We start from the raw sequence: 21,341 nt of genomic DNA, 5'->3' as shown, positions 1-21,341 counted from the left end.
CTGACTCCTCTATCTTACTAACAATAGCTCAAAGGAAGTGAGGGAGACAAGAGCAACTGGATTCCTAACTTATTTCCCAATACAGTACTGTGGAAAACAGTGACATGTTGTGTTCCTCAGGGGTCAGTATTTGGATTGGTGCTGTTCAACATCTCTGTCAGCAACATGGACAGTGGGATAGATTGTTTGTCAGCAAGCTTGCTGACTCCAAGCTCTGTGGTGTGGTCAACACACTGGAGAGAAGGAATGCCATCCAGAGGGACCTTGACACACTTGTGAGGTGGGCTGATGCTGACCTCATGAAGCTCAACCAAGCCAAGTACAAGGTCCTACACTTGGGTTGGGGCAATCACAAACAAAGCCTGGGCAGAGAATGGGTTGAGAGCAGCACTGAGGAGAAGGACTTGGGGATGTTGGTCGATGAGAAAATGAACATGAGCTGACTTCAGTGTGCACTCACAGCCCAGAAAGCCAACCGTATCCTGGGCTGCATCAAAAGGAGTGTGACCAGCAGGTCAAAAGAGGTGAGACCTCACCCTCTACTCTGCTCTCGTGAGATCCCACCTGCAGTACTACATCCAGCTCTGGGGCCCCCACATAAGGACATGGGTCTGTGGGTGTGAGTCCAGAGAAGGCCATGGAGATGTTCAGGTGGCTGGAGCACCTCTTCTATAGAGAGAGGCTGAGAGAGCTGGGCTTGTTCAGCCTGGAGAAGAGAAGGCTTCAGGGAGAGCTTGGAGCAGCTTCTGGTACCTAAAAAGGGGCTACAGAAAAGCTGGAGAGTGAGTTTTTACAAGGCCAGGTAGTAACAGGACAAGGGGGAATGGCTTTAAACTGACAGAGGGGAGTTTTAGATTAGATATGAGAAAGAAGCTTTTTACTGTGCAGGTGGTGAGGCACTGGCATAGGTTGCCCAGAGAAGCTGTGGCTGCCCCATCCCTGGCAGTGTTCAAGGCCAGGTTGGATGGGGCTTTGAGCAGCCTGGTCTAGTGGAAGGTGTCCCTGCCTGTGGCAGGGGGTTGGAATGAGATGATCTTTAAGGTCCTTTCCAATGCACACCACTCTATGATATAAGGAGCTACACCTGTTTATTTCATAAGAAATCTAGTACCTGGTAATTCCAGCGTTGTGTAACTGAATCACATTCCTCATTCAGCTTCTCTTGAACCTTTCTTTTTCATTTTCAATCTAAAAGTAACCTGATCTCAACGTTGCAAACTTTTTGGGACATAGTATTTTCATGAAAGCCATTCGAAATTTAATATGACAGAGAGGGTAGAGAAACGGATTCAGAGAGGAATTGAGCCACAAAAGCCAAAAGGTTATTTCATACAGGGACTTATGGATGCACTCCCTTTGGCAGGCCCCACGAATGATCATTAGTAAAGTGTATGGGGCCCAGCAAATGGCAAACACACACACAATTATGGCAAGTGACTTCGCTATTTTCTTGTCCTGCTGCAGTTTTGAGCCAGACCTTGAGCAAAAAGAAACAAAAAAGTAATTTTCTGGCGTTACGGAATTGCCTCTGGTTGGAGATGAGCTCTCATTTACCAAAGACTCCCTCTTTGCCCTCATGGAGGAAGAAACGCTGCTCTCTGCTTCCAGCGGGGGAGAAGATGCTCCTGGACTTGGCACAAGGCAGGATCTCCAGGACAGGCTACTGGTCCTTGAACGCTCGCAGCCCTGGGTGCTGCCGCCCCGCTGGCGCCTCTGGATGCTGTGGAAGATGTGCACGTTGAAGTAGGTCACCAAGAGCAGAGGCACAAAGAACTCCAGGGTGGACGCACACAGGAGGAAGAGCCAGTTGCTGAAGAACTCGGCATAGCACTGGTCCACTGGTACCACGCTGTGTCCAGCCACGTGCTCCCAGAAGAGGATTGCTGGGCAGTAGAGAAGAAATGCAAAGACCCAGATGGCCACCATCTTGACGACAGGGTTGGATGTTATTCCCTGCTGGGCTCTGTAAGATACCTGTGAATGCACCAAGAGGACTTTTTGCCTCATGTTCACAGGCAGTCGCTGCAGTTGGCCCCCATTCTCCATCCTGCTTGTTCTTGCTCCTAATCTTCTCCAGGATTATTTGGGACCATATCCCAGGTCTAGACATTCTCACCAGTGCTCTTCACTTCACTGTGCTAGCTCCACTGCCTTTTCTTCCCATGCCTGATTTTAGGTCCAAACCCACATCCAGTTTACTTTGAATTTCCTTTTTTATTGTCCCCTTTTTATCCTGCCTTACCCTTTTCATCCCTCAGCCTGCTCTCCCTCAAGTAGCAACACAACAGCAACCTGCAGCAAAAATGATGAGAAAAGTTCTGTTCTGGGCTGGAGCATGCTCAATGCAGAACTTTTACCCCATCAAGCTGCAAATACCCAATAATCTCCACATGCCAATGTATTTTTGAGGGCTATTATCTCAACTACATTTGAGCTTGTGCTCGCCAACATGGCAAAGTTTGGTAAATAAAATCCTCCAGTGGTCTTCTGACAAAATTGGAGAAGCTATAAACAAGGTACTTACAGCTTTAGTAACTGACAGAAAACGATCATAGCTGATAAGAACAATGCTAAATACTGAAGCTGTGCACAGGAGATAGTCCATAACTAGCCAGAGCTTGCAGATGCCTCTTCCCAAGTGCCATTTCCCTGTCAGGCTGTAAGGGATGTAGAGAGGCATGCAGAACACACCTATGGGAAGCAACCACAGAGACACCATTTGGTTGATATGTATTGCAAACAGTAGTCTTGGAAGCACAGAGAGACAATATCCTGGTATATGGCTAAATAAATAAATAAAGTCTATTACGGTGAATATGTAATTTATATACAGAAATTGTTATATTCCCATGAAATCTGACAGTGTCTTTCTATGTATTAGATCTTACTGCAATTATGTACACCAATTGTTGGGAATAAGTTCAAGACAAATCAGCAAAAAAGGATCTGCTGAATAAGAAAACTGCAGTCTAACTAACTTAGAGTCTCTAAAGATACATAATCGGTGCTGCAGCATGTATGCACTGTGTTTGTGCTCTGACATGTAATCTCATTGCTTCTAGTCTTTTATCTGTGTTAGAGTTTTCCCCCAAACACATCTACAGATGTTGCTGATGTTGGTTATTATTGTGAGATTGGTAAGCTTTTGTAATCTAGAGAGCATATATGGGGCAGTCTGCACGGTATCAGGAAACTTCTTCTACAAGACATAGAGTAGACAAAGCAGAGGTATGAAACCTTCTCCCATTTTTAATGGGTGGTTTAATCTCATACGGGTTCTCCAGCTGAGATTAACTCCAGAAATCATTTTTTGTTTGTAACATTTGTTTTTTGTCCAAAAGGCCTTCTACTGAAGTGTTTTTATAAAAAGGTTATGTCTTAGTTTTACTTTTAAGCCAGCAACTTCTTCATTTTACCACTAATATTTTTTTCAAAAGTATGGTGCGATATCGGATGCTACATTCCTGAAAATGCTGATCTACCAGAGACAAACAGGAAACTACATGCAGCTTCAAGATCATTTCAAGCTCCTCAGAGTCTTCTTTTCTTAATATGTACAGCAAGAGCTTAGAAGTTACTGAACATATCCAGGCTGATGTGGCCCACTGACAGCTGATAGACTGTCAGCAACAGGGAAATGCACACAGAGGTTTCACTACTGATGACTTGTTTTAACACACACCTTAAACACAAGCAGCATCCCTTTTGTACAAAATACTCATTTTTCATACTTGCTGATGACAGCTGCTGCTCTCATCAACTTCAATGGGATTGATGTTTGGCACCACGTCAAAAAGTAACAACTACTTTTAGTTATAGATATGAATACAGATGCAAGAACCAGGCTTTAAGCATTTATATTTGAAACTATTCTCACTTTTACTAATCGGTAGATGCAAAACATGTGAGTCACATGCCTAGAAAGATTTCAGACTTCTGAGGAATTAAGAAAATATCACAGCAGCTTCAGAAAGTAAAGCATTTTCTGACTGATCCCAAAGACAAAGTCTTACGTTTAAATGGTCTATAGGCCAACATAACACTGATACAGATAATTTCCTCTTGGTTGATTTAAGACTCCATTAGGTACCAACCACAAACAAGAGCCAATGTAGAAGTATTTAAACCTCTAATGATGTAGAGGTGTTTAAATCTCTTGATTAAACTGTAAGACAGGAGGAGAAACAGACTTTTGCAGAAGACCTGCTCAATGAAATGGCAGTTCAAGCAAATTGTCTGGCTGAAGCAGGAAGGAAAAGCTCCAGCACACACATTATTTGGTTTCTGCTGCATGGGTTGAGCCCCAGAATTAGTCACCACCGATGATAAATGGCATAAATTACAGAATTTCTTAAAGGCTAAACTCATACTTCACTACAGAGCACCAACAAACTGCAGTCACAGGGGATGGTATTGCCAGAAGTGGAGTAGGTCGATGAGTGCCAGTTCCCTCCTCTTAATTTGGTGAATACTGGCCTCTGTGACTGTCTTAAGCACTTCTGCAAGAAACACCTCCTTGCTAGCCTCAAGTCCAGGTGTTTGCTGGAACATCTGCCCCACGACCATGGTTTTGTCAGGCTTTTTCTGCCATATGGGCTGTCTCCCTAGTTTGAATGCTGAAGGCATTCATGCCCCCCCACCTCTTTGCCTGCCATCATGCACCACAACTGGATCCATGGTACCTCCAGGGGCCAACTTTCTTGACTTTTGCAATGACGCTACGGAAAGAGTGGACTACTAAAAAAAACAGATGGGAGATGCCAGCAGGCTGTTACTGCCATCAATCCATTTGATCTATAAGTTGCATTTCACTGAGTTAAAGCCAGTATAAAACCTTAGTCAAAGTGTTTTCTTGTAGTGTAACACACTCAAAAGCCATTAGTACTACGTAGAGAAGTAATTAATTTACGCGGATGTACCACCGGTAGCTGCATAAGAAAACAGTCACACTGTCAAAAATAATCATGTCCTGAAGTGTGTGATGAACAATCTTACAGGAGGAACAAAGTTAAATCTTAAACTGTAGCAAACAACCCCTTTCCTTCAAGTGGTATTCACATACAATAGTTGCTCTTTTGTTATGAAGCACCATTAAAAATATTTGTATGAAAAAGGATGCATTTCTCATTCTAACATATTGTGACACATAATATGCTGTTAAAACACCTCATGCAGCTTCCGCCATTCCTTACTCTCCCCCAAGACACACACCTGGGAAACAGATCTCTTAGAAGAAACCACCCACCCAGAAAATAAACCCCACCGCTTCTCCTAAGATTCCCAGGACAAAAGCAGTACGTGCCTCCGCTGCCGGGACTTACCTACTGCAAAGTCAGAAAGAGCAAGATTGAGAAGGTAATAGTTACTCCGACGCCTGAGGTTTCTGTCCATGATGAAAGCCAGGATCACCAGGGCATTTCCAAGGATGGTCACCAAAGCCAGCAACACCATGAGGAAAGCCAGCAGCACCAACACGCCCAGGGAAAACTCAGAGCCCGGTGACTGCGTGGACCGAGTCTCATTCCACGTTTCAGCCATCAGCGGAGTTTCAGCAGTGCTGTTGTGCATGCTGCCTGTCCAGCTCAGTTCAGTCCGGGAAGAAAGTCGCATCTGGCAGAGTTATCCAAAGGGCTGAGACAAGTCTCTTAACAGGCTGGGATTAATACTGACACATCCAAAGAAAAAGATCAGAATATAAAGGTAACGGAACACAAGTCTTCAAGGCCTGGAGTCTCTAACGTTCTGTCCTGGGTTCAGCAGTAGCAGTCATGTTTTTTCCATAAACATCACTTAGCAACAACCGACAACATCGGCTTCACCAACACTGTTCTCAAACTAGAAGTCAAAACACAGCACTGCACCAGTTAACACAAAGGAAAAAACATGACTGCTACTGCTGAACCCAGGACACGTTCCTTGATCTGAATGCACCTATCGGCCTGAAAACAAAATCTATAAAAAAAAAACCTTATAAGCAGCAGCAAGTTCACACTTTAAAATACACTATCTATCTCTTTCTCTCCTGAAGGTTGATCCTTATCTACTGAGGTCAGAAGAGTTAGTCTGAAAACAACTCTTTTCACAGTCAAGCAGTTGCATATTAGCGTTGTGTAAGCATTTTTACAAAGAATTCTGCTGAAGCTAAAAATAGATTTAATTTTCACTTCCCCGGTGGTCCAAGTTAAAGAAGGATTTGAATTATTACAGTTCTATTTCTCTTACATTAAAATGTAGGCACTGTTGCTGCTATGCCACTTGCTAAATTTTACATTTAAGGAAAAATGCGTATTTCTTAATGCTGCTGGTTAAAATCCAGTTATACTCAGCAAAAGTATCACCTTTGCAGCTCATCCTAATCAGATGCAAGTTTAGCTCTGGGCACAGCAAACCAAATACATGGACTTCAGAAGACTTTATCAGCATGGCCCATCTAACCCTCTGCCTCCTACTCCACACAGTGCCAAACCCTTAGTCTCTTTCAGGTGTGGGAAGGCATATTCCTTCCTCATCACGATTTTCACATATGAGTCTATGATTATCCCTTTAAAAAAAAAAACAAACAACAGTGTGTTATCCAAGCCATTACCTAATGCATGCAGAAAAGAGAAGCCATCCATTTTTAAATATACATTTAGAACCATGGCAGAAATAAAGCCTACAGGAAACATTGAAGTGTTGTAACAATAAACTAATTCCATTTATTTTGCTTAAAGTACACAGAAGTTGGCAGTCTGCATGGATGTGACTCATGCCTGCAGCTCACCATCTCCATAACACCATGGCACATCCTGCGACCAGCTTTTTGGGTTGCAGGCATAAGGCTGTATGCTTGAGAAGATATAGGGCAAGAAACAAGGGAAGAGGGGGTGAACAAAATGTGGAGAGGGGAGGTGAGGGACTCTAGTCTTGTCTTAGGGGGACAAAGGGAAATCACAGAATCATAGAATGGTTTGGGTTGGAAAGGACCTTAAGATCACTTAATTCCAACACCAATATATCATAAAAAGTAATTAAAGCAAAAGATGTAGGGTAACATGAACAGGAGAGACCTCGGGAATAATAAAATGTGGCAGACAGACACCTGCCTCAGGTGCATGCACAAAGGCAGCCTGGGGAACACACAGGAGAGCCTAGAGCTCCCTGTGCGGTTATAAATCCAGTCAACAATATTCCTAGAGGGTGTCAGGGAGAACTCTCTGATACAAGTACTGAAAAGGCCAACAGCAGTGACACACAGTTAGATCAGCTCTTCGCTGGTAAAGAGGAGCTGCTTAGGGATGTGAAATCAATGGCAGCCTTGGCTGCAGTGACTCTGAGGCAGAGGAGTTCAAGATGCTAAAGGGGGTGAGGGAGGAGAGTAGCAGCACAGACAATGAATGGACCAAAGGAGCAGACTTTGGTTCATTCAGGAAAGTGGTAGGTGGGATCCAACTGGAGGCAGCTCTGAAGTGCAAAGGAGCTCAGGGAACATGCAGGCCTCTAAGAACAGCAGCCTCCATGCACAAGAAAAGCCCATCCCTATTTTCAGGAAAACAAGTAGATATATCAGGACACTGGCTAACCAGCGAAGCTACAATGCGAAAAAGCAGAATGGAAGTTTGAAGCAGGAACAGACTGCTAAGGGGGAATTTAGAAACGTTACCTGGCCATTTAAGCATGATGCTAGGAAAAACCAAAGCTCACCTAGAGCTGATGCTTGTAGAAGGGCAACAAGGACAACACAAAGAACTTCAGCCACCGCATTAACAGTAAAATACTGAATTAGAAAAATGTAGATGCTTTTTTGAATGGGGCCAGAGATGCAGTGAAAAGTGGATGCAGATAAAGCTGAGGTACCCAACGCTTTCTTTACTTCATTCTTCACTAACTAGGTCTCCCTCTCCTCCATGCTTAGTGAATGAGTTCAGGGAGGAGACCTGTCAGGAACAGGTGAAAATAAGGGAGGGATTACTTGACAGGACTTGACCCATAAGAAGAGCCCATGGGACTCAATGGGCTGCACCCCAGGCTGCTGAGAGAACCAGCTACCATCCTTGTAAGGCCACTTTCTAAGGTCATGGAGATGAAGGGAGGTTCCCAACAATTGAAGAAAGGCAAATGGTGCAACCATGTTTTAATGATGCCACAAGGGTAAAAGTTCAGCCTCTCTTTGATCCCTGGGAAAATAATGGAGTAAGTCCTCTTTAAAGGCATTTCTGAGAACTTGAAGGAGCAAAAGGTGATTGGGAACAGCCAGCATGGGTTTACCAAGGATACATCATGCCTGAGAAACTCAGTTGTCTTCTTTGATAAAATGTCTAGATTAGTGGACAAGGGGGGAAGAATCATTTGCTTTTAAAAATTAGGGAATAAATCAATGCTGAAGTTTGAATCATAGCAACTGAGGAGGAAATTTATGTGGTCTATCCATCCCTCCTGTGGAGGAAAACCTTAGCCTGACATAAAGAAGAGAGTCAAGTATGAAAATTGTTAGGGTTAAATGCTCATCCAAGAAATAAACAAACAAACAAATGATACCACAAGTTTTTCAACACGTATGCTTTATTTGCCGCTTTTTTTAAGACCTGAGTGAGTCAAGTTAGAAAAACACTGTTGTGGTTTGAGTTGAACCTCAGAGTCATATGCCTACTGTCACCATGTATTTACAAGACCTATTGGACAGCTGCAAAGACAGAAGAAAACTCAAAGGCATGAAATGGTGAAATGGATGAATGAGTGGATAGAGAGACTTGGCTTAGAAAGACTTGGCAAGTGAAGTCATTTGTGTCAGTGCATAAAAGGTATGCCCAAGAACAAAGGCTGAATAAGTATCCTACCATAACCCTGTAAAATGTCTGATAGGGAGAATTAAGATGCTGCCTTGACCAAGGCAGCTTTAATCCTGTGAGCACAGCAACTAAGTACTTGATTTACCCTAGAAGCACTAAGCAAAACTTTCAACAACTAGAAAAATACCACAAATTCTTGAAATACACAGGAGTGGAGTGACAAAACAGTTGGAACACTGCTTGTGTAATACATGACATCAAAAACATTGATTTCTAGTAGCTTCACTACTCTAGTAGCACAATGTGCGGTTTCAGATTTGCTTCACTTTGCGCTCCTTGACAAAGTCATTTTTCATTAGTGCAAAATGTGGATACATTTTGCTTGTCAATAATTTTGTAAGCCATTTTTTCAAAGTAAACAACACAAAATGCAAACTGAATTTTTACGCTAAAAAGCACAGGAACTGAAAAGCAGACAGTTCAAATACTTTCCCATTTTGGACCTACCTTCAGTTTCTCTGTTTAACAGATGATGATTTAGTACACCAGTTATTCTATAAATGTTATAAGTGTGTTGCCTCACAGAAAAACAAACACCACAAAATCTATGCCAGCACCTTATCTCATGACAGTGAAAAAACAGGTGTGCTGAATCAATGACTTCCTCCTGACATTGTATCTCTCTTAGCAATCAGGCTCACAACCCATAACACTATCCATGTGAGGTAAGGAAGTTTAATGAAAATGAGTGGTGAAAGATGATCCTCCACCAGTGTGAAAACTGTTAAGAGGAGTCTTCAGTTCCAGACCTCTGAACAGAATGTTATTTTAGCTCCTCAAAGCCATCACTATGATTAAGCTGCTTACATGTGTTTGAATTGTGCTTGCAAAAAAGTACTCAGCTTTTGTAACACTTCTGCAGCCAATTTCAAATTAGATAAAAAAATACTGTTTAAATTGACTATTGCTCTTCATTTTTCTGTGCATCAGATTCCTTTTTTCATATTTTTTGGATTTTTATACATGAACAAAGAGGAAAGAAAATTACATAAAAGAGAGAAAAAAAGTTAATCAGTGACTTTCACTTACCCATCCATTAAAGCCTTCTGGGTGAGCTGCAACACCCAACACAAGGTAAAAAACTTTGCCACATGAAATGGCTTATAATCAAGCTCCATTGGCTTCTCCAACACATCTGTGCACTCCTTCCAGCACTGCATATTCAACTGTTTTCTTATTAACAGCTGCTTAAGACACCTCTGTATCTGCTTTCAGACCTCTGTGAATCCCATTCTCAAGCAGCCATAGAAACCATCTATCAGCGATAGAAAAAATCCAGTTTTATACTGGTCCAGCAGCAGAGAAAATCCATATAATGTCACAGTAACAGGACACAAAGAACTGCTCTAGTACAAAAATCACCCTTCCAGTTCAAATTTGTTCCAGATATTTTGATAGAGTATCTTTGCACTTGCAAATCTTTACACCTGAAAGGGTATCATCTATTTTCTCACAGCCAGCCAAAATCATCAATCCAGTAAGAACTTTCCATTGCTTGCTCTGCCAATCCAGAAGGAATGTAATCATGTGTCCAAACCAGGTCAATCTTTTAGGTAACCAAATAGTGCACAAATATGGCACTAAATATCATTTAAGCATGACCGAAGAGGCAGCCACTGTCAGGAAAAGAGACAGTACTGCTGAAAAGAGTAACAACCATTTATGCCTGTGATGATTTTAGAATCACATGCTTTTAGAATCCTAAAATCAACTAGATTGGAAAAGACCTTTGAGATTATAACCAATCTCAAAATCCCATTACCATGGAAACTTTCATTCTCTGAAAATCATCCAGAATTACAAATGTAGGTGTCCTGTGCCCTACAAGACCAGGTATGGACTATATTAAAATTAGAAAAGGACAGGTATGCCAGATTAGGCAGTTCACTCACTTGCATGTTGTTTGAATTGTAATGTTTGAATTACACTGTTTGAATTATAATGACTACAGGGCACAATCTTGTCTTTGTAATAGTTTTTAAACCAAAATTATACTGCTCCTGTGAGTATTTATACAACCTTCCAAAAATGTAGCAGAACTGTTTCTTCACCGAGAGCTTTGGGTTCACAAAAAGGACATAAATTTTAACTCAACACACACACAAACAGGTATCTCCTTCCAATGAACCTCTATGGAGTTATCAATAGATGATTCTTTCATAGTACCAGCTCTATATTAAAAAAACTGAAAGCAACAAAAAGTAAAAACAAAAAGTACCTCAAACCCACAAACCACAAAGGATATCCAGCAAAAATTGTTATTCTTTTCAACGCACTGGATGGTGTTTAACCTGGCTTAATACCATCAAAAACAAAAATGATAACCTGAAAACTAGCAGAATCGGGGCAAATGCATACCTCTGCCTCAGTCTTCACCAATGCCATTAGTAAACAAAAGTTTATTCTCTACTTCTGTTTAAGATACATATGAGAAAATAGTACTATATAAGAGAGGAACCTTATCTGTAAGACATTTATTTTAACTTTCTAAAACGAAGATGTCTTAGGTGATCTCAATGTTGCAGAGTTTTGGGGACATAGTATTTTCATGAAAGCCATTCGAAATTTAATATGACAGAGAGGGTAGAGAAATGGATTCAGAAAGGAATTGAGCCACAAAAGCCAAAAGGTTATTTCATACAGGGACTTATGGATGCACTCTCTTTGGCAGGCCCCACGAATGATCATTAGTAAAGTGTATGGGGCCCAGCAAATGGCAAACACACACACAATTATAGCAAGCGACTTTGCTATTTTCTTGTCCTGCTGCAGTTTTGAGCCAGGCCTTGAGCAGAAAGAAACAGAAACATCCTTTTTTAGAGCTGTGGAGCTGGTTTGTGTTGGAGATGAACAGGTAGACTCCACTGCTGGTCTCTGTGGCCTTGTTAATGAAGAAATACTGTCCTCTGCTTCCAGTGGGGGAGAAGATGCTCCTGGACTTGGCACAAGGCAGGATCTCCAGGACAGGCTACTGGTCCTTGAACGCTCGCAGCCCTGGGTGCTGCCGCCCCGCTGGCGCCTCTGGATGCTGTGGAAGATGTGCACGTTGAAGTAGGTCACCAAGAGCAGCGGCACAAAGAACTCCAGGGTGGACGCACACAGGAGGAAGAGCCAGTTGCTGAAGAACTCGGCATAGCACTGGTCCACTGGTACCACGCTGTGTCCAGCCACGTGCTCCCAGAAGAGGATTGCTGGGCAGTAGAGAAGAAATGCAAAGACCCAGATGGCCACCATCTTGACGACAGGGTTGGATGTTATTCCCTGCTGGGCTCTATAAGATACCTGTGAAGGAAAAGGACATGTTCTATTTAAGACAGCATTTTGGAACAACTATCTTAAAAAAACATAAGCAGTTAAGTCAAATACAATATTTGTTCTGTAGTTCTCCAGACACTTAAAACATCTTCACTTACATAAGGTCCTGAAAAATTCTATTAGTCTTGTTCATCAAATACTGTAGCTCTGTGATTAATACTTAGGTTTGGAGGGGAGCAGAAATTATGATGGCTAAACTACCATTTGGCTTCCAGGTGTGAAAGGATATGCCTTGTTTTCATCATTACTACAGTAAGGTAGCAATAATGAATCAGTTTATGATTCATGAACTGCCCAGGCTCAGAGGAAAAGCAGCTGTGGGACTTCTTTCCTCAACAGACAAAAGTAGAAGCCAGGCTGCCAGAAGTAAACAGGATGCCATGTAAGGCTGCAAACACTAGACAGTGTAATTTTTGATACTGTTTCCTCTTGCCATAGCAGAAAAATCTTCATGTAAGCTTTAACATCCCTTACTTTATTGAAACATTACCTTGTAAACAGCTCATGGAAATCTCAATGTTTTTGTGTCTACCCAGGCTGCATTAATTTGTTTCACTCTCTTGCAGTAACTATCTATCTTTGAAAAAAATACTAAGAGATAAAAGCATCCATTGTTAGGAAACATGAGAGTTAAAACTGTCCTTGTAATAGCCCAGCGAGTATGTACAATACATACTTGTAGCTCTTGGTCTCCTGCATCTTTCAGAGCACAAGATTATGAAAATGAGAAGCTGTTCAACATTTGTCATCCCAGGCTTTACTCCAACCCAGAAGCACTACCTTCCTCATCAGCTTCCACTGCTGTTCATTTGGGAAGCACCTACATGCTATACAAGTATTAATGAATGGTGTCTTCACAGCCACATGTGGCATGAGGGGTATTGTCCCTATTTTACCAGTGAGTAACAGAGCACTACTGCAGTGTTTTACGCATTATTTTAGAGTCTCTCTTTTGAACACCTGTAGCCTGAAGTTTCAGGCTTCTCTACATCTTAAAGCATTATATCGGCTCAGAGCCCAGCTCCAGTTCTGCAACAACTAATTTGCATCCCTTTGCAAGAGCACAAGAATTTCAGTTTAGTAGGCACAAAACAGGAACCTCAGCACAGCTTCACGAACAGTTAAGTCTGAAATGACTGGCCCCTGGCCACAAGCTAGGTCTGTAGGAGAGGCAGAGGTGGATCCCAAGTCTGTGAGGAAGCATGATAACTTTTCTTTGGATAACAGCTCTATGTTACACTGTCCTGGACTCACTCCATCCTAATTACATAAACAGGAAAAGCAAAATATGATCATGTAAATAAAAACTAGCAACAGTGTGTAAGAACATGGAGCTGAGTTGTGTTGCATAGGTCTTTTCAATTTACATTTCTCACATTTTGAGTCCTGCAATTTGATGAACATTTTTCAATGTTACTGTTTCTTAAATACAGGGATTTTCATCCTTTATTGTTCAACTTAAAAAAAAAAAAAATCAACCCTAAAACCACAACAGTGGGGAAGAAGAGATTAGGCATTGCAACAGCATTTGCTAAACAAGAACCTCCCAGACTAACACAGCCCATGTCACTTGAGAAAGCAGACTCATCAAAAGCAAAGGATGTTGATCATCTTCCACCTGGACCAAACATCAGGTAGATCTTAGTAATGGTTAATGATAATATTTACCACTGGATTCCTCACATATGTTCTTAAGCAGAAGAATGGAAATACTCAAGAAGCACGTCTTACTTCTCCACATATTTTGGTTCATTCTTTTTGCTTAAAGGGATTAGTTTCCACCCAGCTGCTTGTTAGCAGCACATACCAATCACCCCCTGCAGTAATGAAGATCCTCATCTGATCTCCAGTCAGTCCATCCCACATCTCTCTCCATATTCTCTTCTTTTAAAATTTATCCCAAGGCTAAGCACATCCTTGACTCAACCTAGTTTTCATTACCACTATTCTAATGACCAAAGCCCAAGTTCTCCACACTGCTGCTGCCCCTTTCCTACCTTGACCTTCCCATCTCCTCTGTAGTGTAATTAAATCATTTCTAATCCAGGCAGCAGGAGGAAAACATTGAAATCATAGGCAAGACATTTTCTTATCTCAAAATCCCAATGCAACATTGAAACATCAACATTTCTCTAGAAAAAAATGGTACAATCATGAAGGAGTATTTAGCTTCTAGTGTTAATTGGGAACTCTCAGAGCTTAATAGAAATTGCAACATATAAAAATCAATAATTAGAAAAGCTCTTCTTACAGCTTTTGTAACTGACAGGAAACGGTCGTAGCTGATAAGAACGATGTTAAACACTGAAGCTGAGCACAGGAGATAGTCCATAACTAGCCAGGTCTTGCACAGGCCTCTTCCCAAGTGCCACGTCCCTGTCAGGGCATAAGGGATATACAAAGGAATACAGAACACACCTGTGTAAATAAAACAAACACACACGTCAGTAAACACTGCAGCAGTGCTCATAAAAACAGAGACATTTCTGCAGTATCCGATAGGAGCATGGTACTGACTGGAACTGCCATGTGGAAGGCTTTATATTCTCATGCAACCGATGAACAGTGTACTACAAACTAGGCACCAGCAACATAATTAATACCTTTCTGAAAGGCATATCGTGTTTATTGTGTATCATTATTACTTCCTCTGTTTATATCACCTGCTAAAGGAAAGAGCAGCTGACTTTTTAACCTGCTGAAGTAAACACTATTCTGTATTCACTACTGAAAGTAAAACAAACAAAAACATCTTTCTCCCCAATGTAATTTAATGACTGCTTTCCACAATAAATTATCCAATTTTCATTATTCTGCCCTCTTAGAAGCATGATACAGTGTCTGAAAATGCTCCAGAATAAACTTTTCTAGAAATACAATATGAATTTCAGACTAATCTTTAAAACTATAAGATCAAAAAGCTGACAAAACCTGAACAGTTAATTAAGTACACCCAGCCTAACATTTCTTCTCATCATAATTCTAGATCATAACCACTTTTCGATGGTGGGCTGATAGGATATTATCTATGGGAACAAAACAAGCGGTGGGAAACATACATGAGTGACCCGCACCCATGGATATCTCAATATAGGCTGTTAAACCCAACTGTTGTGAAAGTGCCAATATGACCTTATTTTAATGAATTTCTAACTCATCACACTACACACACAGTCCTAATGCAGACTTGTGAGGCTGAAGAGTTAACGGTATTGTTTGAAATGAAATAGAATCACTGCGTCTACAGAGAAACTAACACTGGCTCTTTCAAGCAGAAGGTTATATTATAGATTTTAGCATTCAGGAGGAATATTCTTAGAAATTGTTATTTTTGTTTACCTATACAAATACATATTTCTACAGTATGACTCTAGATAGAGCATGTACAGCAAACTGGTTAAAACTACTATTCATTGCTATTTCATTACAAACTTCAGGTAATTATTTTATGAGAGTAGAAATCTTGAAATAGAAGGTATCAACCATGTGTGCAAGATCTGACAGATAATGTATACTGTATTCAGTTTGACTCTTCAGACTTTAGACAAGACCCTTTACAAACAACTCCCACTCTTTAGTATTCTAAATGTATTCACAAACAGTAGTATTTTTTCCTGAAGTGATAACATTAAACATTACCTATGTACCTGACAAAGGACGCATTTCTTTCTGAAAAATAATATGCTGTTAAAACACCTCATGCAGCTTCTGCCATTCCTTACTCTCCCCCAAGACACACACCTGGGAAACAGATCTCTTAGAAGAAACCACCCACCCAGAAAATAAACCCCACCGCTTCTCCTAAGATTCCCAGGACAAAAGCAGTACGTGCCTCCGCTGCCGGGACTTACCTACTGCAAAGTCAGAAAGAGCAAGATTGAGAAAGTAATAGTTACTCCGATGCCTGAGGTTTCTGTCCATGATGAAAGCCAGGATCACCAGGGCATTTCCAAGGATGGTCACCAAAGCCAGCAACACCATGAGGAAAGCCAGCAGCACCAACACGCCCAGGGAAAACTCAGAGCTCGGTGACTGCGTGGACCGAGTCTCATTCCACGTTTCAGCCATCAGCGGAGTTTCAGCAGTGCTGTTGTGCATGCTGCCTGTCCAGCTCAGTTCAGTCCGGGAAGAAAGTCGCATCTGGCAGAGTTATCCAAAGGGCTGAGACAAGTCTCTTAACAGGCTGGGATTAATACTGACACATCCAAAGAAAAAGATCAGAATATAAAGGTAACGGAACACAAGTCTTCAAGGCCTGGAGTCTCTAACGTTCCTTGATCTGAATGCACCAATCGGCCTGAAAACAAAATCTATAAAAAAACCCACCTTATAAGCAGCAGCAAGTTCACACTTTAAAATACACTATCTATCTCTTTCTCTCCTGAAGGTTGATCCTTATCTACTGAGGTCAGAAGAGTTAGTTTGAAAAGGTTCTGATGCTAGATAAATCCAGATTTCTTAAGATCTTTTTTAAGCATGCATATCTCTAGAAGAGCAACTAGTAAGAAAAACGCAGTTTTCCCAAGCTCATACTTTAAAATGCAAGTTCTTCTTTACACAACGTGATCCTTATCTGTGGAGATCAAGAAGGCTGATTTGAGATCGTCTCTTGCTTTCCTCCCTTCCTCTCTTGTTCCCTCCCTCTCAGAAGTGTTTTGCTTGCCAGCCCTATGGACAACAACTTTTTCTGAGATATTTTTCCTTACTCTTGGGTACATATCCTTATGAGAATTTAAACTACTTTCCATTTCATTCTTGTTTATCTGGTCTCCTTGTATTTCAGCAAGTTTGTGGTCCCTCTCTATTGTGTTATAATTGTTTGTTGACAAAAAAGCATGGTCAACTTGGTTGTTGCTGTGTTGTTCCTCTTTCTGTGGACCCTAGGGCTGAAAACAGATATGCTGTGCATAAGCATATATACAGTTACTTACCAGAGCATTTAATTAGCAATGGCCCAATCCTCAGAGGTGAGTTACAAAACCCCCACTGAAATCAGTTTCAAAACTCCTAGCAGCAGCCTCAGTGACACAGCACTTCCCAGAACAAAGGAACTAAATTCTGACCCCCTGAACATGAATGAGAGCTTGGCAATAAGCTTTCATAGGACAAGGCTTTTCTTTCCACACTGGTGGGAGAAAACATATGTCTTTCACAAGTGCTTATATTTTGTATGAGTAATGAAGCCACTTGCAGAGAGCTGAGTATTCCACAGTTGTAAAAATTCAACCATTTTTATTATGGGTTCTAAAAACACTTTGGTGTCTAATTTTAGATACTTAAATTTGAGAACTATTGGCTGTCATGTTTGTGCTTCTGTTGTGGGAACGAATTCATTAGCATTTGCCAAATGCTTTTACTAAATGTTTGAGCGGCAGCAGTACAATAAATGCAAAACTTTATTATCCATACAAATATCCTCACAGCATGTACGTCTATTACTGCTTTAAGCTTTATTTTGTTTCCAGGTAATGCTGGAAATGTAGAAAACACACTGCGGCAGCAAGTAATACCACTAGCCTTTCTTCTGTTAGCAATATTGAAGCTGATCTACATATAATTTCGGAGTTCCAAGCAATTCTGTGGTTGAAAAGAAAATAAAGTGGTGAACAAATATAAGGTCAAACTAAGGGTTTCTACAATCCTGTATTCCATCTGTCTTAACTGCCTGTAGTCTAAGGAATTATGTAAGAATATGGCAAAATACACGGTTGGTGTGCTCCCCATGCCTCCAGCAATTTGTGGGTCAAGGTGCAAATACGGCACTAGAAGTGACAGTCGATCATTTTATTTTCACTTCATCTTCTAAACAGTCACCTTCTTGCCCCAAGAATTTCTGCTTCTGCATTTTATTGATCATAAAAGACATCACAGGCCTCCTATAGGCCTCCAAGGATGGTAACAGTCCTTCTGCCATTGCTTCCCTGCATTCAAATCCAGAGAATGGCATGAAAATTTCCACGGATACTGCCAAATCATGGATCTTTATAAACAGTTACCATGTCCCAGTTATACTTTGTCTTTCCTCATGCCTAACACAACTAATCCTTTGTGACAGGTCTCACCTTATCACGGAAGCAAGAGCTCACTCCTGTGCATTCAAAGTGGCAATCCCTTGGTAAGAAGCACTGAATCTAGGGCAGCTTGTGTACACACACAGAGGCAGACACAACATACCTGCTGCAAACCTTTATCAGCGAGTGCTCAGAAACAGTGCTGAGTCACGTATCCGAAAGGAAAGCATGTAAAAGGTTTTCTTCTTTTAGACATAGGGCTGTTTGCCTTCAGTCAGGAAGGGGCCCTGGAACAGGTTTCCCTGCAGAAAAGGGGCGAAGACCCAAGCTCTTCAGTATCCTTTTCTACTGGAAACCTTTGGATATTGCTTTGATTTCTAACTGTGGCCAGAAATACCAGCTTGAGCTTGCAGGCCTTCTACAGACTGGCACCTATGATGAATCAATGCACAACCACCAGTCTCAGAAGACGAGAATTTGTTACAATCTTCTGAAAGCCCCCTGAGGATCAAAAGACTGCAAATATCTTATAAAGTCAGAAAAATCATAGAACAAAACTGCATTCCAAAAGAACGCCATTTTGTAAACAAACTCATGCTAATAGACAAGCCATGAGGCTGAAAGACATTTTTATAGCAATCACAGTTAAAACTGGATCCTCTTAATAGCAAAGCCCTTACTCAAGTTCTGTGCACTTTTTTCTTGTGAGAATCCATGCTAAAATTATTAAAGCTACAGTGTCAGTTAAGATACTGATGTGATTTGCAACCACTACCTTAGAATGGTGCAATTACAGCTTTTTGCAAAAGAGAATATACTGCTTTTGACCCTTTTCTTCTTTCTCAAGCTGCTTTACAAAGTACAGATAGAAAGGTTCTCATCGAATCTTAACACAAAATCTTCAGTGCAGAGGAGCTGAATTAGAACAGTATTATAATATTAAACAAATAATCTATAACTATGATTAAACCAGTCTAGAACACATGCCTAGCTAGAAAAATATCTGAAGTAGATAATAAACTACTGATTTTCTACTGGTGCAGTGTATGACCTGTTCAATGATAACCCTATAAAAAGGTATGGAATTTTTATTCTAATAAATGTGCTAGACAATAAATGCATAGCACAGATTAATACACACACAAAAAAAAATGGAAGCTTGTAAGAATGACAGGAGTTCTTTTCCATTGCTCAACTGTGTTGAATTCATTAAGGCTCTTCCATCTGAAGTCTCTGTTTTACTAACACCCAGCAGTGCTTCAGAAGGTACTTTGCTAACAAAATACTCCAGAGACCAGGTATAAAATCTGGCTCTTGGTCCAACCACTTCAATTTGAGCAACAAAGAAGAAGAAATCATTCTGATACTAACTTGTAGGAGATTTCAGTCCTGTAATGGCCAATCTGGTTTCAGCCATACTTGTGATTTGTTTCTAGAAGAGCAAAGAAAAACAGTAGAAGAAAGACATAAGACAACTCTTCCACAAGTAGGGGACGTGTATACAGCTTATATTGTCTTAAATAAATTAACATTTGATCACAAAACCTGTTAAAACTGCTGCTCCACTTTAACATTATATATTCTACTAGGACATTCTTTTTATAGTTAAGAGTTGTTGCAAGTCATTTTTGTAATCTCTTTCCCTTGCTGGATCCCACTCGCTAGTTCACATACACAGAATTTGTTTAATGCAATATGATTTCTTATCAGGTTGCACGATCAGGTTCTGGACTGAAGAACATTGATGCTTTATTCTGACTAAGTTGACTTTCAATACATTTCTCCGATTCTTATCTACAAAACTTCAACTTGCAGGAAAATATTAAACCATCATAGCTTACATTCATAAGTAACATTATTACATTGTTTATCAGTGTGAGTTTAGAATATCAGTATTTATAATAATGCATTTCACAGTAGTATAGAGATTGTGTCCCCAGTTTAAGCAAAAGCAAAGGCTGATCCCACCTTTGTTAACCTGGTAGGGGAGGAATCTAAATACAAAGATCTCTTGTCAACACACTTCAGGTAACAGAGTGCAAAAATTCCTTCCTTTCCTGCTATCAGGGGTCCTTTTGCTGATTCTGCTTAACTTCATTTTACCATGGAAACCTGCAAATATGGTGAGACATACCTAACAGGAAAAGGCAAATCTTTCTCTTTTCTTCATAGAAACATACCAAAGGCTACAACGTCTCTTAATAACAGTAAACTTTACACAAAAATAAAAAAGGATGACTTATGTCAGCAACAAACTAAATGGTTGTTAGTTATGAAAATAACAGGGTTATTGTGATTACAAGTAGTTGTCTCTCTTGTTGTCGTCACATTTTTCAATTAACAAAGGAATTCTAAACTGAAATTACTATAGTTCAGAGACAAAAGATATCAGTACTTCCAGTCTGTTCAAGAGCAATACACTGTCTTCAGAATAACGTACTTCATGAGGACATACTTCAGCACACCCAAACCTCCTCAGATAACAGTCTATCCAAGGTTAGACTACAGGAACCTGCAACTTCTACAAATATTATAAAGCGTAATTTTACTTTTTTTAAGATACTTGCTTTTTTTTTTTGAGCAATGGGTTATGGCCTCAGAGAAGTGACTTAGGAAGCACGCCAGCTGCTTTTAAGAGTACGCTGACTGGTTTTCTTTCTCAGATTCTTTTCTCCACTGAGAACCAAAATGTTTTATAGCTGAGTTTCTAAGAATTTAGGTCCGTGATTTCCTTGTTAACAAGCCAAATGCATTATAGGCAATGATGAAAATCTGAGGATCAAAATATATATTGTGCACCTGCTGCTGCTGTGCTCTACATGGGGAATAGGTTATTTGTGTCCTTTGGTTACCAGTCTCAAGGACTTCAACTGCTAAAGTTTTTGATCCTGATAGGTAATAACCACTGCCGCTCTAACATTTCTGAATTACAAACTAGAAATAATTGTTCCACTTAAGTGATGGGATACAGCCTCCTTGAAGCAGAGCTAATAATCAAAGAGCAAGAATCACAGGTTCTTTAAAGCATAGGTATGCCAAGACATCACACCCAAAGGACAAAATCCTGTTGCAAAACTGCTGTAAAGCCACATGAAAGCTTGTTTTTAGAAAAAAAAAAGGAAGTTTAAACTTACAAAATGCTTACAAACAAAAATAGGAAGAGAATGCAATTTCTCTAACCAAAAGT

The 21,341-nt window shown here is 40.6% G+C and overlaps 2 protein-coding genes across 3 annotated transcripts; both read right to left on the bottom strand.

Annotated features, from left to right (window-relative positions):
* Positions 1-1,175: 1,175 nt before the first annotated feature.
* Positions 1,176-5,610, bottom strand: LOC130592923 (histamine H3 receptor-like). The gene is made up of 3 exons (XM_057397641.1): positions 5,322-5,610; positions 2,525-2,691; positions 1,176-1,974 (listed from the first exon to the last, which is right to left on the bottom strand). The coding sequence occupies exons 1-3, from the start codon at positions 5,608-5,610 to the stop codon at positions 1,189-1,191; spliced, it is 1,242 nt and encodes a 413-aa protein (XP_057253624.1). The 3' UTR covers positions 1,176-1,188.
* Positions 5,611-10,748: 5,138 nt separating this feature from the next.
* LOC130592921 (histamine H3 receptor-like) lies at positions 10,749-16,495 on the bottom strand. Of its 2 annotated transcripts, none has more exons than XM_057397640.1 (3): positions 16,040-16,495; positions 14,395-14,561; positions 10,749-12,110 (listed from the first exon to the last, which is right to left on the bottom strand). In XM_057397640.1, exons 1-3 carry the CDS (start codon positions 16,281-16,283, stop codon positions 11,316-11,318), a joined length of 1,206 nt encoding a protein of 401 aa, XP_057253623.1. In that variant the 5' UTR covers positions 16,284-16,495; the 3' UTR covers positions 10,749-11,315. The 2 variants fall into 2 exon arrangements, with proteins under 2 accessions (XP_057253623.1, XP_057253622.1); XM_057397639.1 differs by having other exon boundaries at positions 15,995-16,493.
* Between the last annotated feature and the right edge of the window lie 4,846 nt (positions 16,496-21,341).

This window comes from Pezoporus wallicus, unplaced genomic scaffold, assembly GCF_028554395.1.
Source record: "Pezoporus wallicus isolate ANWC-B61680 ecotype Strahan unplaced genomic scaffold, APGP_CSIRO_Pwel_v1 contig_227, whole genome shotgun sequence".
Lineage (NCBI taxonomy): Eukaryota > Metazoa > Chordata > Aves > Psittaciformes > Psittacidae > Pezoporus > Pezoporus wallicus.
The sequence above is the reverse complement of the archived record's forward strand: the minus strand, read 5'-3'. Positions and strand labels throughout refer to the sequence as shown.

Bases quoted from the DNA above. Each gene is read 5' to 3' on its own strand.
- LOC130592923 (XM_057397641.1), bottom strand. From the start codon at position 5,610: ATGCGACTTTCTTCCCGGACTGAACTGAGCTGGACAGGCAGCATGCAC. The intron at 2,692-5,321 runs GTAAGTCCCGGC...TGCTTCCCATAG, and splicing joins TCTTTCTGACTTTGCAGTAG to GTGTGTTCTGCATGCCTCTC. The intron at 1,975-2,524 runs GTAAGTACCTTG...GTGCATTCACAG, and splicing joins TTCTGTCAGTTACTAAAGCT to GTATCTTACAGAGCCCAGCA.
- LOC130592921 (XM_057397639.1), bottom strand. From the start codon at position 16,283: ATGCGACTTTCTTCCCGGACTGAACTGAGCTGGACAGGCAGCATGCAC. The intron at 14,562-15,994 runs GTAAGTCCCGGC...TTATTTACACAG, and splicing joins TCTTTCTGACTTTGCAGTAG to GTGTGTTCTGTATTCCTTTG. The intron at 12,111-14,394 runs GTAAGAAGAGCT...TTTCCTTCACAG, and splicing joins TCCTGTCAGTTACAAAAGCT to GTATCTTATAGAGCCCAGCA.